Source organism: Talpa europaea (genome assembly GCF_964194135.1).
Source record: "Talpa europaea genome assembly, chromosome: 12".
NCBI classification, from domain to species: Eukaryota; Metazoa; Chordata; class Mammalia; order Eulipotyphla; family Talpidae; genus Talpa; species Talpa europaea.
Window position 1 is genome coordinate 100,701,368 of NC_140079.1, and position 18,236 is coordinate 100,719,603.

Here is an 18,236-nt window from a genome sequence, read left to right on the forward strand (position 1 = left end):
AATACAGAGCTGAGTCTTGCTCAGGCCTGTCTCTTTAGTTCTGGATGAGGTAGAGCAAATTCTTTCTTTGCAAAGTTGGGATTCAGGAGCACATCTGGGTGCAGGTATAGGCTGGACCCCCTAGTGCCAGGCCTGCAACCACCCCACCACAGCCTGACCACGTGGATCTCATACCAGTCACATGGCATCCCGTTCAAAACAGTGCGGTATTGGAATAAAAGAATATTGGCATAGAATTGAGAGCCCAGAAATACACCCATATGAGCCATTAATCTACCACAAATACACCGGGATACAATGGAGAAAGGAAAGTCTCTTCAACAAATGGTGTTGGGGAAACTGGGCTGCCACATGCAAAAGAATCTCACACCATACTCACACACTAACTCTGAATGGACTAAAGACTTGGATGTAGGACCTGAAACTTGGACGAAGCTACAAAGAAGACAACGTGGCAAAACACCCCATGAATTGGCTTCACGGATGTCTCTGGGGACTGGACTCCAAGGCAAGGAAGCAAAAGCAAAAATAAACAAGGGGGGGCTCCCTCACTCAAAAGCTTCTGCACTGTGAAAGAAACGACCATTAAAATGAAGACGGCCTTAATGAATGGGAGAAAATATGTGCACATCAGAATTATCAATTTGGACTTTGTTCAGCTGCAGATAAAAAAAGGAGACAGGGGAGTGGGCCAGTGAACTCTGCAGTGTGTGCGTGCACCACCCTGGGGACATGACGGGGCTCAGGTCCCTGCTGCTGCTGCTGCTGCTGCCCCTGCTGCTGGGCTGGGCCATTGGCCACCCTGCCTCCGGGAGAAAGAACTTCAACAAGCTGCTGGTGATTTCCTTTGACGGCTTCCGCTGGGACTATGACCAGGACGTGGACACCCCCAACATGGACCTCCTGGTTAAGGAGGGTGTGAAGGCCAAGTACCTTTCGCCACCGTTCGTTACGATGACCTCCCCATCCCACTTCACCACCATCACAGGTAAGCTCGCTCCCTGGGCTGAGAGCTGGCTGTCACACCCTGAGACAGGGGTGAGCTCCGGGCAGACCTCAGCAGCTCACACACCCCAGGATCACCCCTGAAAGAAGCACTAGCTCAGCCTCTCCTGAGATGACCAGGGCTGCTTCCAGAACCCTACCGGCTACAGAACCTGGGCCACAACCTCCTAAAGGATATCTGATCCTCCATCCAATCCCCACCCAATGTCTGATAATCTTTGTTTTTTAAGTAAACCATTAGAAGAATTTATTAAAGATAATAAAACAGTGGAGTTTAAAGAACTCAGTTGGATCAGGTAACTCCCCTACTTAATACTAGAGAGCTGGAGGGACACCAGTGCTTCCCGAAGGGTATTCAGACATGGTCTCCTTGTAACCCAGAGGAGTCCCTGTATGTGTTGATGGCATATGTGCTCATGTTTACACACATACGTGTGTGTGCATGAGGTGGTGTGTATAAATATGCATGATGCATGTATGTGTACACATGACGTGCCTTTATATGCACTTGCAATCTCTAGAGATTCGTCCAGAACAAGATCGATGAGACTGGTGACTCCATGGGGGCCTGGGAAGGAGACTTTGGACTGTGGGCCTGTGTTACCTTCTAGATCTGAGGCCATGCAGATGCATTCTGATCAATAACCAATGATGCAGCGTCAGAGAACCACTCTCTTTCACCCAAGTAGAAAAGGCATGAGAGTGCAGCCCTCTTATTTCTAACGGGACCTGCCATCTGTCGCACTGGGTGCTCTGCCTCCACTGGAAAGCGGGTGTCTCGCCCTTGGCACTGCTGACCTCGGGGCCAGGTCTGTCTCTGGGGTGGGCACCCCATGCACTCTGCAGTGTTGGCAGCACCCCTGCCTTCTACCCACTGTGCAAACAGAGCACCGCTCCTCCCTCTGTGATCACATGTCGCCAGATGGCTCTGGGGGACAATTGGCCCCCACTGAGAACCACACTTCTGGGGTTGAACCTGGTACCTGGCTTATGAAAATGCTCAACAGGCACCACAGCTTCCTCCCCTTCAATTCTCCTAGCAGCCATGTAAAGTGGGGCAGTTACCCTCTTGACGGTGGCACGGCCCAGGCTCACAGGACATGCGAAGCTGTCCCCAGCTGCCACACTCAGCCCTGGCTGGTTCCAGACCCCGGGCCCTCCACCCCTGCCACTAGCGTGCCCACAGCCCCCCAGTGTCTGGTTTAATTAAGGATCATTGCAAGCCCTTGTCATTCTGCCTATTTTCAGCACTTCTAGGCAATGGGGCTAAGCCTGAATATGCTGTATCACTGAAACAAAGGCCACCCAGGCCCAGAAAAGCCACTGGCATTGTCTTCATGAACTGGGCCCAATCCGCCCTCTGTCTGCCTCCATGTGAAAAGAAGCGTTTCTATTTAATAGACAACATAGTGGATAAAAGTTGGTGTTGCCAATGCCTAAAGACCTCATCAGATTCCAGGGTCAGGCCTGGAATGATAAAAGTGACTATGATAAAAGCTATGATAAAAGGGACTGTTGGACAATGACTAATGAATGGGTGTTTGTAGGAACACCCCTGGGCTGCTGAGCATGGGGAGGGAGGTGATGGGATATCATGGTAATACCCCACCCCTCCCAGCCGAGCCTCTGCCCAGAGTCCAGGGGGTGGAAGGCCAGCAGGTCTCAGGCAGGGAGCAAGGATGGGCGGGGCCCGGGCCAGGCACAAAGGTCCATGGGTCAGCCTCCCTCAGAATTAGCTGACTTGGCTGCCCAACATAAATGGAACGTGCTCCCGGACACCGGCAAGCTGGGAATTCTACCCACCACAAGGAGGGCGTCCATGGGGCTCACATAACCAGGGAGCTAGCAGCAGTCTCTGTTTAAAGGCACAGGTAACGGTGTGGCACCCAGTGGGGAGCTCCAGAATGGCCCCAGGTCTAACCCCTGATCCCCAGGAGACCCTATCAGAGGGGCAACAAGTTTGTTCCCAGAGCAGACCAGTCTAGCAGATTGAGACAGGATCAGCCTTCTTTTGAGACTACCAGTGTTTGTGCCTCAAAAAAGTCCGAGGCCCAGAGGAACTAGGCCAGCCAGGATGGTGGCGGAGGTGGTCGTTAAGTGAGCGTCTGCTCCGGGGACATATCCACACAACCCCGCTATACCCCCAGGTCGCTGGATTGAAGACCATGGAGTCATTCACAACATGATGTTTGACGCGGAGAAGGGCTGGAAGTTAGACTTCAAGACCACACAGAACAAGACTGAGTGGTGGGACAACGGGGTGCTGCCCCTCTGGATCACAGCACAGAGACAGGTACGTCACAGCCCCGGGGGCCGCTTCCAGCACCCCGCCTCTCATTCTCATCCTCCTGTGGGTCAAAGCTCAGTGACCCTGGGCAGGTGGTGCAGCCTGTGTCAGTGTGAACTGCGGAGCATGACGGTGCTGACTTACTTAGCGGAGCTGATTAAAGATGAATGGAGATAGGCATGACGCAGTGGGCACGGAGACTCACCCGCTGGGTCTCAGCTGTTGAGGATGAGCGGGTCTCCACGAGATGGCACCTCCAGGGCCCCCCAGAGGCCTGGACCCAGCAGCCCTACAAGGTCTAATAAATTCCCGTCTACGACTCAGGCACAGAAGCCTGAGGAATGAGGTTGATTGTTTAGCGCATCTTCGGACTGTGGAAAGCTCTGAAGAGAACTTTAGCTTGAAGGGTTCAGGGGCCATACATCATTGCTTCCAAAAGGCACAAATCAGAGTTAAACTGCCCGTCCCCAAAACTTTCTGGCTCTCTTTTTATTCCCACCACCATCCCTTATCTCCCTGACCCGTTCTCGCTCCCCCATGCCTCTTAAACTCAGGAGCCTCAACTTCATTTCACGATCACTTCATCTTCCGTATCCACTAGTTTTTATAATGACTTTGCTCTGTTGGCGCATCTGCTGGGGTTCCTTGTTCTGTCACGTATATGAAAACGTCCAGTATTTGCCTGTGTCATTCTGACTTGCTTTACAACACAGAAATCCTTCGAACTCCTTCCATTTTGCTGTAATGATCACATTCCGTCTTTCTTCGTGGGCTAATAGTATTCCACTGGGCGGGCAGACACTTCTTTATCCAGTCCTGTCAGGGCACTTCGGCCGTTCCCACGCCCTGGCTCCTGCAGACAGCGCCGCCAGAAACACTGCGGCCCCTACGATTTTCTAAGTTGATGCCTCCGCTTCTTCGGCTCGATGCCCAGGGATGGGACTGCCAGATCACACGGTATTTCCGTGAGGGTGGTAAGGTCAACCCAGACCCCTTCCCAAAACGGCGGCCCCAGGTTATATTCCCGCCAACAATGGAGCAGGATCCTCTTCTCTGCACCCTCTCCCGCGTGCTGTGGGGTCTTAGCGTGTGTGTCATTCTCACATGTGTGAGATGAGATGACACCTCCTATGAAATGATGAACAATGAAGAGCAATGAAGAACATTTTTCCATACATATATCCATCCATTATCCTTATGGATCGCCGTCTGGTGAATTGTCTATTCAGATCTGCTGCCCATTTATCAATTAGGCTGTTTGGCTTTTTGTTGCTAAATTGAATGTGTGTTTTGTATATCTTGGATAATACGTCTTATCAGCGCTAGAAGCTGTAAATTTTTTCTTCCATGCAGTATAATATGGTTTTAGTCTAGTTATGTATCTTTTTATGTACAAATCCTTTAATTTGAGGTAATCCCAATTGTTTGTTTTTACTCCTATTCCTTTGTCATAGGGATCCAGTCTTTATCATTGAGGTCATGAATGTGTTTTCCTATATATATTTTCTTACTGCGGCATTGTATCTATTTTGAAGTTTATAATCCATTGGGAGTTTTTTTTTTGTGTCTGGAGTTAGAGAGTGATCCGGCTTCATTCTTTTACATGTGGCTGTCTAGTTTTCCCCACACAACTGTTAAAGAAACTCTCCTTTGCCATTGTATGATTGTGACTCTTTTATCATGTTATAAGTATTGGCTTTATTTCTGGGCTTTTGATTCTGTTCCATCAAACCATGTGTCTGTTTTGATTCCAATACCATGTTGACTTAATGACTGTTGCTTTATTGTATTGCTTAAGGTCAGGTAACACGATGCTCCCTTTCTCTTGTCTTGCTCAGGATTGTGCTTGCTATTCACCTTGTGTTTTTTCTATGAGCTTTCAAAGTCATCACTTCAGAATAGACCTCCTCCTTCTCCCCCAAGTCACCATCTTTGCTCTATGCTGCCCCGGGCACTCCCCTCTGTGTTCTACCCGCCATGCATTGCAGGGTGGTGTGACCCAGCACACTGGCAGCAGGCAGTGGACCTAGACTCCTAGGGCAGGTTCCCGACAGCTCACCCTCTGCAGCTGGGTGACCTCAGCGACAACTTCCTCTCCCATGTGAGTTTTCCCAATGAGACTGCCCGAGTTCTCCATGCTTCACGTGGCCCATGGGGGACCAACTCAGATAATGACCATTCGCTGCTTAGAATGAAATGCTCAAAACTGTCAGTTTTTCTTATTCAAAGAGGTGGAATCATTTTAGCCCTCCTTCAGCTGGAAGCCAGAACAAATCCATGGAACATTCTGTCAGGATGGACATGTTCTATTCTGTGCTGTCCAATCTGGAGACCACCAGCTGCTGAGACTGAGCAGCTAAATTTTTAATTGTATTTAATTTCAAATTTAATTTAAATCTCAGTTTCAATTTAAATACCCCATGTGGCCCGTAGCTATCCCATTAGACAACAAGCTCTAGGGGAATCACAGTGCATTCTTTTTTACCCTCACTGGGCTTTCAATACCTTCCTCCATCAGGTGTTTAATCTTTGAGGCATAAACTGTACCAGTAAATTCCATCACCCCAGAAAATAACCTTCATGGCTCGGCCCACACACCAAACACTCTATACATCTCAAAGGATCACAATGGATAGGTGAGCATTATCATTATTCCCTTGAACCAATGAGTAAAGTGGGGCACAGAGCAGAGCCATAACTTCTCAAAGTCACAAAGCAGCCAGAGACAGAACTAGAATTTGAACTGGGGTCACAACTCTGAAATCTTAACCATGACAGAGGCACTTCTGCGGACAGGGGCCTCACAGTGAATCTTGCGCTCACCCGCTGCAGCATGGAGTGTCTCTTCCCTCATAGTCAATGCCTAGACAGGTACTGACCTTCTTTCCCTAAACTACTCATCCTTCCCATCCAAGCACAATTGTGATGGACCCTTCACGGGCCTCCCGAAATTATGGATATTCATTCTATCAGCTGACGAGAGACAAAATGCAAGAGCAAATGGAAACATGTCCTCCAATGTTTGGTTCTAAAGAGCCTGGTGGATTCTCCTAGACCCAGTAGATAGACGCTGCCCATCAGAAGTGCTAGTTTTGAAGAAGCAACTTAAGTTTACCACCACATGGGTGCAGCACTCCACCAAGGGAGAATAATGAACCTAATAAAAGTAGTGATTTTCCAATTGCTATTGCTACTGGAAACACTGATTATGCTAATTAAAGGGTAGACTGGTAAATACCCACTCCTTTGCATCCAATTAAGTGCTCAGATTATTTCTCAGAAGTATTTCTTGAAAACAACACTTTGTGTGGGTGTGAGTGCGCGTGCATACGCACATGCACACATGCAAACACACTCACATGCACATTTCTCTCCGGAGCTCATTTCATGGAGATGCACAATTCCTAAAATTCCTATGGGGCCAAATGAGAGAAATCATAGTCTCCTAGGACAGCAGCTTGCAACGCCTTTCCAAGTAAGTGTGTGAAGCACCTAGCACAGGAAAACAAGGTGGGAAGGTCTGAGATTTCACAAGCAAACGTCAGGAACTCAACTGAATATGCAGGGCTGCCTCCTCCCCCGTGAAGTCAATGAAAGCTTATCCGAAATAACAAAAGAGCCAAACTGTGCTCTACAAAATGTTCAAAGTTTCACCCTTTCACTCGGTTCCATAATTCAGGGCAAAGTCAATTCATATGTAAGGTAAACAAAGTGCCCTCTCTGAAAATGGAGAATTATATCGAATGCCAATCTGAAATACAAAAAGTTATTATTAGGGGATTTGCAAGTTAAAGCAACCATAGAGACTCTACTGTCAGAAAGGAAAGTGTGTTACCTACAGAGGTGACAGGTAAGATGCTAGAACGAAAGGAGTTGTCTCTGGGACTATTTCCGGAAGTCAACCAGGAGAACAGGATGGGTGTCTTACCCACAAAGGAGCTGAGATTCATGTATTTGCTCCACACATATCTGAGCCACGGTGAGCACCCACTCTGTGCCAGGCCAAAAAGCCAGGAAAAGGGTGGTCAACATTATCGACACGGTCCCTGACTCCCTGATTCCAGAGGAAGGAAACAGACCACCAGTAAGTAAGCAAATGAGGATCATTTCAGCCGGGGGAAAATGCAAACTAGAGAAACTGAAACTGGATCACAATGTAGAAATGGCTGCTGGAGGCAGAAAGCTCAATGCTTGTCATGTAGCTATGGACAGCAGAGCTCTCGAGCCTTACAAAATAGTCACTGCTGAGACTTCCATCTGAGGTCCTTTCCTAAAAGCAGAGCTTGAGACAGGGATTCAGCACATGCAGTGTACTGGGGGAGAGCTCAGCCAATCCCACAGGGAGCTTTGAAGCATATGCTGCATCTCCACGTAATCCCTACCTGAGGCCAGTTAGTTGGTCTTGTGTCCTGCCAGCCAGCCACTGGCCACGGGCTGCTAGGGGTACAGGTGAGACCTATCAGGTGAGTCTGACAGACCACCTGGCTCAGGGAGATTTTCCAGAAAATGGGCAAGTTGACAGTCACAGCAGCCAACCCCAAAGGTGGGCCTGGGGATCTGGGGGGGTCCCCAATAGCAACCCCTACAACTTACAGATTGCTTTCCTGCTTCTCTCTCTCTCTCCTGGGATATTTTGGCATCATTTTACTCATTTGTTCTCAACTTCCCTTGTCATTTGTTCACTGAATGGCCAGCGCACCAGGCAATCATCACACAGCTCTTCATGGTCAGTCATGTACACACCAAATGGCCGAGTTCACACCATCACCATCTCGCATTTCAACTTTATTTTTTTTTTAATAGAGGCATGTTTTATTTATTTATTTGTTTGTTTGTTTATTTGTTTTGTTTATACATGCACTGGGTACAGTCAGAAGCGCGGGAGGGTGAGAGAATTCACCAGAGCCAGAGTGGGGAGCAGAATAGGCAGAAGGACCAAAGTACACTGCTGAGGGGAGCAGCGGGCGGCAGGAGAGGTCTGCGCACCATGTGGGACTCTCCTCCAGTGGCCGGGGAGCAGCCGGGGATCGAACCGGCGCTGCAGAGGCTGCGGGCAGCTTCGCCACCCAGCGCTCAACCGCTGCGCCACCAGGGAGGCCCACGCATTTCAACTTTAAAGTGTTTTCCAGAACATCCCAGTCTGTGTTGCACAGGAAGTTCCCCGAACAGTCCTCAAGTCAATAGTTTAGCTGACACAAAGAAAAGGACTTGTTCCCCAAATACCAGACCAATCACTCCATAACTAAAACCCTGATGTGTGCCTAGTCTGTGTCAGATCTGGGATGAGGAATGACTTACAGTGCCAGCCCACCTCACTGATGAGCAGACATAGGATTTTTTTCCTAGTAATTTTATGAAGGCTTGTCAAAAAAAAAAAAAAAATACCTCTATGATGGGGAGTAAACACTTCTAGAACACTCCCCTTTTTTTTTTTTTTAAAGATTTATTTTATTTATGCATACAGGAGCTGGGGTACAGGTCAGAGATGAGGGGGAGGTGAGAGGATTCACCAGAGACAGAGTAGGGAACAGAACAGGCAGACTGACTGACATACACTGCTGAGGGGAGCAGCAGGCAATATAGGAGAGGTCTGCTTTGCCATGCGGGTGGCTCCCTGGCTGGCCGGGGATCGAACTCCTGCTGCAGAGGCTGCGGATTGCATCAGAGTATGGTGCTTAACCCCTTGCGCCACCAGGGAGGCCACGCCAGAAATTTTCACTCATGTAGTCTCTTATGTGGTTACAATCACCACAACTCTGGTCTGAAAAGTCAGTCCCACTCAGAGTAAGCCTTCAGCCCTCACAAGCACCCAGGGTATGCTATCACCCCTGTCTGGCAGCTGAGCAAGCTGAGGTGGAGGGTTTGAGCACCGTGCATCACCTGGCACCCAGCACAGAGCGCACTTTCACCACTGGGTTGTCCGGCCTCTGGGTGGCCCGTGGATGAGCAGACCCCTGTGCAGGGAGCAAGCTGGCAGTCTCCCCTTCTGGCAAGCACCCTCACATTTCACAAGCCTTAGACATGGGCACCAGCAGCAAAGCTTCTCCTGTGCCCACCAGCCCCAGAAGAAGGCCGGAGATGGCATCTCCGTGGCACCAGCTGGGACATGGACCCCAGGCTGACCCCTCTGCTGTGGTCTGGGGATGCAATGTCCCCTGATTGGCCAGATAGAGCCGCCTGACCCCTGAAGCCAACAGAACCAGCCTAGGCAGAGGAGGTCAGGTGCTCTGAACAGACACGGGGTGGGGATGCTGGGGCATGAAAACATACTAATGAATACCAGACTGCCGGGGACCAGCCTCCGGCAAAATGTCGTGTCAAAGTTCCTGAAAGGATGAGACGGCGTCGGCGAAAACGAAAGAATTGAAACTTAAGGGCTGAGGGGAAGGGGAATGAGGTAGAATGAGGAGACACTGACACTTGGTGAGGTGCTAGTATCTTCTGCCGAGAGACTCAGCAGGTCTTTATTTATTCATTATTAGTAATAATAATAAGGAAATACATTATCATGTGTAAAGCAAAAACAATTAGTATATTGTTTCCCATAGACTACTGGCCCCTACGGGTCTCAGCTAGACGGCAGCTTTCAAGGTTAATAGATAATAAACCAAACCTAACATTAAAGCTACTTATTTTTTCATTTAGACAATTATTTAAAACAGTGAATAACCGCCAGTGCATCCCTATCAGCTAAAGCCTAAGCATCAAAGGACTATTCTATTTACATGACCTTCAGCCGGAGACCAGCTGCTGTTCAGTTATCAGAACTTTTTCTACCTAGAAACTCCTTAACTCAAATAGCTTCATATTAAAAACTTTCCCAAGAAACTTCAAGAGAAAACAAAATAGAAGGACCTATTATAATTATTGTATTGTAATGCTTGTCAGGCATGTTTAATAAACCATTTCCCATTGTCAAGTGGGCCAAACTGCCCAACAACTAATTTCTAAACAAACAATTTTTCATGCTATTTACTTACAATATGCTGATACATATAATTTATTGCCTAATATACTTTTTGATAAATTTTTTTCTCTCTCTGACCAAGAACAAAAAGCAAAGGAATGCCAGATCTTCAGCCCCACGGTGTGAGGCCCTTTTTCTTTGCTGCTTGTCAGTATCCTATCTGGCTGGAGCAACAAGGCCTCCTGCAGCACCAGACCTCAGGTTTGCGGAGGCTTATTCTATCTCGACACAGAAAAAAGAACCTACTATGTGCAAACCATGGCACCCAGCACTGAGTTATCTGCCTTAATCCTCACAAAGCTTCCAACAGGTTCTGGCAACAGGTGGGAGCACTGGGATTAAAGAAGTCCCTTGCCTTCGCCCCATAGCTGACCCAGGAAGTACCGTCTACCTCCAGGCTGAGGAACTTCCCCCGCCCCATCTGCCCCTCTAGAGCTCAGGTGCATGTCACAACTCGGGGGTGCTGCCGTTTAAAGGCCAGCATTTCTCTTCCAGGTATCACAGTACACAATGGCATGTCTTGCAGCTGACAGGTTTTAGCGGTGGGACTCAGTGACACCAGGAATAAAGGGCAACACTGGCGGCCCCAGCCACTGCTCCCTAGGGCCTCTGGACTGGGGCAAGGCTGGTGACATGTCAGACTTGGCTGACTGGCAGAGAGACATGCCTGATGAAGAGCCCTGATCAAACTTTCTCTTGTGCTCACAGGGGAGGAAGACAGCGTCCTTCCACTACCCCGGAGGCGGAGCGAAATATGACGGTGAGGCCATCCAGCGGGCACTAGTGGAGTCCTACACTCACCCAAACAGCAACGAGACGGAATGGAGGGAGAACATCGACATCGTCATGGGCTGGTTCGAGAAGGAAGACTTTGACTTCGTCACGCTGTACTACGGGGAGCCAGACAATGTGGGGCACCGCTCTGGGCCCGAGACGGAGAACAGGAGGGTGATGATCCGGCAGATCGACAGAACCATCGGGTACCTGCTGGAGGCCATCAAGAGGCACGGCCTGACCGAGCGCCTCAACGTCATCATCACGTCGGACCACGGCATGACCACGATCAAAAAGCAGCCCGAAGTCACCGAGATCCTCTTGACCAACTACGTCAAGTACAGAGATCTGGTCAAGTTTGACCTTGTGGACTATGGCGGCTTAGGGATGATCCTGGCCAAACCGGGGCAAGAGGAAAAGCTTTACCAGGCGCTGAAGAACGCGCACCCTCACCTCCACGTCTACAAGAAGGAGGAGTTTCCGGAGCGCTTCCATTATGCCAAACACCAGCGGAACCTGCCCATCTTGATGTACACAGATCCCGGCTACAACATCAACGGGGTGAGTCGATTCTAAGCTGGGTGGAGCCGTCTGAGACCCCGGAGACAGCCACCAGGGAGGGACAGTCTGGAAAAAATCAAAACAGAAGTGATCGCTTGATGTGCCCTGATCGCTGCTTTCAACATGTCCCCACCCCACCCCACGGCCACCCCCCAGCCCTGTCCTGGTCACCGTTGTGCAAAAATAGTGACAAACCCCCCGACCAAGACTGAGGGTGAGCACCGCAGGCAGTCTCCCAGGAGTGACTCCATTTTGTCTTCCCAAGTGCCTGTCAAACGGATCTTCTTATTTGCCCCAGTTTTAAGGAGGAAGAAACCCACGTCAGAGAGAAGTGGTTTGGAATTAGAAGTAGAAAGCTGAGGTGTGACCCCACTGTCCTTACCTCCCCCTCCTCCCCCGCCCTCCCCCACGATGTACACCCACTTCCCTGCCCTCAGAAATTCTCTCTTCTCTGAACGGGAGCGTGTGGGACCAGGAACCTGCGGCAGCATTGGCCACTGCGTGACTCAGGGCAGGTTCCCGAGTCTCTGCACCTCCGGTTCCTCATCTGTAAAATGCGGGTGACAATGACAGCGCCCTGTGGGCTGCAGTGAAAGGATAAAAGGGGTAGGGGGAGTTAACATGTAATTTAAAAGCCTTCCGAACAGTTCACGGCACAGAGCAAGCTGCGCTGGAGAACGGTCACTGTCAGGGCGTCGTCTCCACGCTGTTGGGGTGTGTTTCCTATTCTCTTCCCTAAAGAGCTCCGGGTCCTTGCTCCTCGCACCGCCGCTGCGGAGACCCGCGTCCTCACGGTTACAAAGATTTCGTGGCTCTGACCAGCAACACACTCGGGGACAGTTTTCTTTCCACCATTTGGAATCTAAAATGGTCCTTTCGCTATTGTTATTTTTCAGCGACTCATCCTTTATGTCAACAAAGGCGACCACGGCTTTGACAACAACTTCATGGACATGAAGACCATATTCAGAGCTTTCGGGCCAGATTTCAAGAAGGGTTACCTCGCTGAGCCCTTTGACAGCATCCACATCTACCCACTCATGTGTCATCTCCTGGGGGTGACCCCTGAGCCCCATAATGGCTCCCTGGCCGTCACGCAGGGAATGCTCGTGGACCAGAATCCAGGTGTCACGCAGGGAATGCCCACGGACCAGAATTCAGGTGAGGCACAAAGCAACCGGCAAAAAATCACCAGGTGGCCTGTTCTGTGCTGAGATAGAGAAGAGTCAGAGGGGGTCTCCGGAGGAGTGCAGGTCTGGCAGAGCAGGCCTGTTTTCCAACGCCTCAAACCCCTCCCATGCCACATCCTAACACAAGTAACAGCTCTAAACTGAGGCAGGAACCCCTCAAGGGATGGGGACTTTTCAACAGTGCCTTTGGGGCAAATGGCAGACTCTCCAAGGTGGGTGATAATCCTTGCGCAGCTCAGAAATGGCATGTGGCCTGCCCCCAGAAGCCCCTTGCAGACCCACAGTCAGGCAGCCTTCCGCAGCTCCGTGCTGGCTGGAGCCCAGAGGAGGCTGTTCACACAAGCCTTCAGTCCCCTCAATGCTGAAAGGGGGAGCGGCGTTTCTGTAAAGGAGATTTCTAATTCTTCAAAACCCTAAACCCAGGCAATTTAAAACAAGAATGGTACCATCTCTGGGATTTGGGTGGCTTATAAACCCCGACCAGCTTGTCTTCCACCTGAGAGCCTTGGTCACTGCCCGATGATTTCTGATTTCTCGCGTGCTGAGAGCAACAGGTCTCAATGGACAGGCAATGCACAGGACGCCTCTGGCAGCCTTCCCCAAGCCTCTGCCCACCATCTCCTGTGACTGAGTAGGCAGCAGGCAGCAGGCAGGCCCTTTGGCCGAGAGCCAAGTAAACGGATAACCAGCTCAACCAACTCTTTAGGTTCGTTTAAGTTTCAGAGTTTGGCTGGGCCCAACCCAGCCCTTAGCCCAGTGGAGCCAAGGTGCCAGGTATTGATCAGCAGGATGCCGCACAAACCAATTTTCAGTAAATTAATTCTTTGAGCAAATTGGTGTTTTGGCAAAGTGGTCATTAGACAGGTGGGTCATTTGGCAACTAGGTTGTTTAGAAAACCGGCTTTCAACAACGTGTCCTGCAGGGTCCTTCCACGGCACACACTGTCCGGGAGCAGTGTGCATCTCATTTCCACAATAAAGATTCCCTAGCGCTTGCATGGGGGAACAACCCAGACACCTGGAGCAGCAGAACAGCCTCTTCCTGATCAGACTATTCAAAACCGCCTGGTGTTTTAACAGGAGGGGGAATCACTTCGAAGACGCTGCATAACACAGTGATCGGCCTCGGAACGGTCACAGCCGTGCTCCTGATTGTGTTTCTCTCTGCGGTCACGTACACTGCCATCCAGCGGAAAAAGACGTGAGTGCTTTTCCTGGGTTTCCTGGGGCCTCCGTGTACACTCTCACGATCCATTTCACCATCTCCTGCTGCCCTCTGCGGCACCCTGGGAGCCCCGAAGCCTGGGCGGGTGTCCTGGGCCGGCTGCCTGGGTGCTCACCTGGACCCCGGGTCAGAAGAGCCCCCGCCGGCTTTAATGACCTACTGCCACTGCCCTGAAACTTGGCAAATTTCCATTTTGCACTGGGCCCCAAAAATCACACACCAGTTGTATTCGTTTTCTAGGATAGGCCTAACAAAAGACCACCCTGGAGGGCAGAAAACGGCAGAAACATGCTGTCTCCAAGATCTGGGGCTGCAAGTGCACACTCGGGCGGGCGGCAGGCCCAGGCGCCCAGAATCCTGGAAGGGAGGGTCCTGCCTTGCCCTTCTAGATTCTGGTGGTTGCTGGTTTTAAACATGAGGAGAGGGTTCCCCACACCAACAACCAACAATTCTCCAGACACCACTGGGAGGGGATGCGACAGTTCAACTCAATTCTGACACTGCCTGGAGACGGCAGCCCACTCCTCAGGCTGAGGCCAACAGGACTGGGCCCCCGCCCGCCGCCCTAGACACCATCACTGTCCAGCTGTCACCGGTTGTTCCCACGACCCTTCCTTGCGTTTGCAAGTTTGCTGGAGCAGGTGACAGAATTCACGGAGACTTTTGCTAGTTCCTCAGGAAAGGCGTGGCTCGGCTCCAGCCGGGAGTGAGGATGGGGGCGTGGGGCTTTCAAGTCCTCTCGGGCTCGCCATTCTCCCCAGTTCTGCTCATGTTCCCCAGCCCAGACCCCTCCCTCACGTAAGCCGCTGTGATGAGTGCAGCTGACCTGTCCCTTGGTCTCCCCGTCCACAGCGGCCGGACAAGCGACCAGTGCAGCCCAGCGGAGCCGCGGGGCGCGACCGCCTTCTGAAGCTGCCACGGAGACTCGGCGCCGTCGGGATCCCCGTGCGCCTCCCGCTCGGGCGTCCCCCCCTCCGGCTGGGGACGCCCGGGGCCGACACCGTCCTTGCTTGTAAACGCCCAGCAGCGCCCCGGCCGCCTCCCGAGTCGGGGAATAAAGGGGACGATGTGTGTGTCGGGCCCGAGCCCACGTGGTGCGGCGGCAGAACCGCGCGGGAGAGGCCCCGGTGGGGGGGGCCGCGCCTACTGGGGGTCACGCCCGCCCCGGCTACTGTGGCCCCGGCGAGGAGCTCTGGGATCCCGCCCGGCCCCACGCCCGGGGCTGCGCGGGCGGTCACCCGGCCCCGGTCCGCGGGAACCCCGCTGGTCCGTCCCACTCGGCCCGGCGCCCCGAGCTCGCCCGCGGCCGGCTGTGGGGTCCCGGCGCGGTCCGCGGGCTCTGGGGGCGCCGCTGCCGGCCTGGGCCCGGCCCCGCCCGCGGGCCCCAGCTCGGCCCTTCCGGGCGGCCGCCCCGCCTGACGGGCTCTGGGCCCCCAGCAGGCCCCGGCGAGCGCGGACCCCACGGCGGCCCCGGGCTGGGGTGCGGGCGCCCCGGCCTCGACGCCCTTGCGGCCAGCGAGGGCGCGGGGCCCGCGCGGACGCCGCTGAGGAGAAGCCCCGACCCGCGCGGGGCCGAGGCCGGCGCTCCCGGCGGGTCCACGGCGGGGCCGCGGGCAGGAGGGCGCACGGCCCCGCCCCAGCCCGCCAGGGGCGCCCGCGCCGGGACGGGAAGGGCTACCTGGGCCGCGCCAGCGGGCGCTCCCGGGCCTCGTCGCTGCGCCGGGCGCGAAGTCGCCGCCGCGCTCTGGCCCCGCCCCCGAGCCCCGCCCCGCCCATCGCGCCTCGGGCCCCGCCTCCCGCGGCTCAAACACGGTCAAGCTCCGCCCCCACGGCCAGAGCACCGCCCCATGTGCGGAGCCCCGCCTGCCCAGCTCAAGCCCCGCCCCTCCCCATGCTCAGAGCCCCGCCTGCCGAGCCCAAGCACCGCCCCGTGCGCGGAGCCCCGCCCCTCACACCGCCTTTCCGCCCCAAGCCCCGCCCCCTTCCAGGCCCGAGTGCTCCTCCCCCGCCCAAGCCCGCAGTCCCGGGCTGCGCGCGCCCCGGGCCGCCCCTCTGGGAGCGCCAACGCCTCCCGTCTCCCGGGCAACGCCGCGCCCGCCCCCGCCATGGCGCTGGAGGAGCGCGTGGAGGCCGCGCGCCTGCTGCAGAGTTTCGAGCGCCGCTTCCTGGCCGCGCGCGCGCTGAGCTCCTTCCCCTGGCAGGTGGGCGCGCGCGGGCAGGTGGGCGGGCAGGTGGGCAGGTGGAAGCGGCGGGCAGGTGGGCGGGCAGGCGGGCAGGCGGGCAGGTGGGCGCGGGCGGGCGGGCGCGGGCGGGGCCGCCCCTCCCTCCTCCGGCCGCGGCTCCTGCGCGGGTCCGGGCCCCGCGCGCGCCGACCGCCTCCTCCGCGCCGCCCTCCGGGCCGGGCCTGCGGGGACCGGGGTGTCCCGCCCGCTCGCTTTCCACGCGGGGTCAGGGCCCGGGCGGCCCACGCGCGTTTTCGTGGCTCTTTACAAGCCGCTTCTCCGGGCACCGAGGGGCCGCGCTGCCCGCACGGAAAGCCCCGCCCGGGCCGCGGAGACCCTGCGGGAGCAGCGCGGGGACCGCCCGCGCCGGGCCAGCGTCGCTCAGGACGGAGCCTCAGGGGCCCGGGACCGCGCGCGGTGGGTGGGCACGGCAGCCCGAGGAGAGCGAGGCCGGGGTCCCCCTGCTCCGTGCGGGTCAGGCGCCCGAGCTCCCCGGGCCGCTGCCGTCTCCCGGGGTGCTGCTTCCTCGCTCCCGCTCTTTCCTCCCCAAAGCACACTCGGCGTTTCCAGCTCTCCTATCTGGTCGCAACGGAACTTTCACATTTTTTAACCCAAAATGTAAACCTTTCTAACAGCCTCCACAGGTCCCAGTGTCCACCGCACTGTCCACAAGGAATGAGCAGCCGCATAGCGCTCAGGCCCGGGACCAGCTTAGGCGGGACCAGCACCCAGAGGGGGGCGCGGCCGCTGTCATCTGGGCTTCACCACAAAGGGGTGACCAGAAGAGAGGTGCCGTCTGCAGGAAGGCCGGGCCGCGGGCCCAAGGCTGTGGTACCTGGAGGCAGCCACTGTACCTCTCTGCGCCTTAGTTTTCTTAGTGGTAAAGCTTTGGGCTGTTGCCAGGATGAGGGAGCTCGCAGCAGCTGAGGCTCTTAGTGAGACAGCGAGCGTTACTAGTCCTTATAGCCTCACCCCGAATGTTTGCTGACGGCCTCCATGAGGCAGGACCAGAGGGCCACAGCTCATGTCCCGAGGAGGCCCTGCCCACATGGGCGCGCCAGAGACTAGACAGGCCAATGCACGCACGGGACAGCACAGGAGAGGCCGTGGCTGTAGAGGCAGAGCACAGAGAGGTGTGTCAACTCAACAGGAAGGCTGGCCAAGGGCAGTAGGGGTTCCACTGGCCAGGGCAGGTGTTTGGGCAGCGGGAGCACAAAGGCCCTGAGGTGAGAACCAGCTCCTGAGGTTGGAGGAGGCAAGGGAGCCTTCCCGGTGTGGCCCGAGTGGAGGGAGCAGGTGGTGGGGCCGGGTTGCTGGCAGAGGATGTGAGCTGGAAGATTCAGATCTGAGAGCCTGAGCTCACTGCTGATCCGCAGAGAGGACAGCAGAGTGGACCTGGCAGTGCAGACAAGGCACGTCCTGTGTGTCCGTTTTAGCTAAGACACCACGTGCTGGCACCCCTGTAATTCCTGATGACCACTTCAGCCACATGGCTTGTCTGTGGCGGATGGGGCCTGCGTAGCCAGAGCTCACACGAACCCAGAACTTGTCTTCGGACATTCTTTCTGTGACTTCTCCAGGTGTCATCTGGGGCTTCCCAAGAGGAGGTGTCCTGCCGCCTGTGTCTGCCACTAACAGTTAGACCCGGGTCCCTGGGGAGACATCACTTAGCACTTTGCCAACATGTCCTGTTGCATGTTTAATGTTCCTGTGAAAATGCCCTTGACATTCTGCTCTTCCCTCTCCTCTCTCTCTGAACAGAGCCTGGAAGCAAAATTAAGGGGCTCCTCAGGTTCTGAGCTGCTGCTGGATATTTTGCAGAAGGTAAGGACCCCAGACTCACTGGGCCACATCACCCCTCCTGACTCACCAGGAAGGCACAGCAGATGTCAGGAGCTATGCGTGTCCCGTAGAAAGAAACCATCGGGTCAACCCTGCGTTTGGTGTGAGCACCTCGCAGCTCTGGCCCATGAGCTTTCTGAGAGGAATGCAGAACAGACACAAG

At 54.4% G+C, this 18,236-nt stretch overlaps 2 protein-coding genes across 4 annotated transcripts in view; both read left to right on the forward strand.

The window, feature by feature from the left end:
* The window catches only part of EEF2KMT (eukaryotic elongation factor 2 lysine methyltransferase), a gene marked incomplete at its 5' end in the record, with an annotated part of 44,832 nt that overhangs the window by 19,901 nt on the left and 6,695 nt on the right, over nucleotides 1-18,236 (forward strand). For 2 of the 3 annotated variants that reach the window (XM_084251061.1, XM_084251062.1), the window contains one exon: nucleotides 17,993-18,055. In XM_084251061.1, the coding sequence (XP_084107187.1) occupies nucleotides 17,993-18,055 (63 nt within the window). Of the gene's footprint in view, nucleotides 1-16,114; nucleotides 16,211-17,992; nucleotides 18,056-18,236 lie in introns of those variants that run through there. The other variant, XM_084251060.1, reaches the window with a different exon arrangement.
* Nucleotides 733-14,919, forward strand: LOC311180586 (ectonucleotide pyrophosphatase/phosphodiesterase family member 7-like; the record flags this gene model as incomplete). Its single annotated transcript, XM_084248505.1, has 7 exons — nucleotides 733-988; nucleotides 3,153-3,298; nucleotides 10,968-11,594; nucleotides 12,491-12,789; nucleotides 13,420-13,490; nucleotides 13,865-13,985; nucleotides 14,862-14,919. 7 exons carry the CDS (start codon nucleotides 733-735, stop codon nucleotides 14,917-14,919), a joined length of 1,578 nt encoding a protein of 525 aa, XP_084104631.1.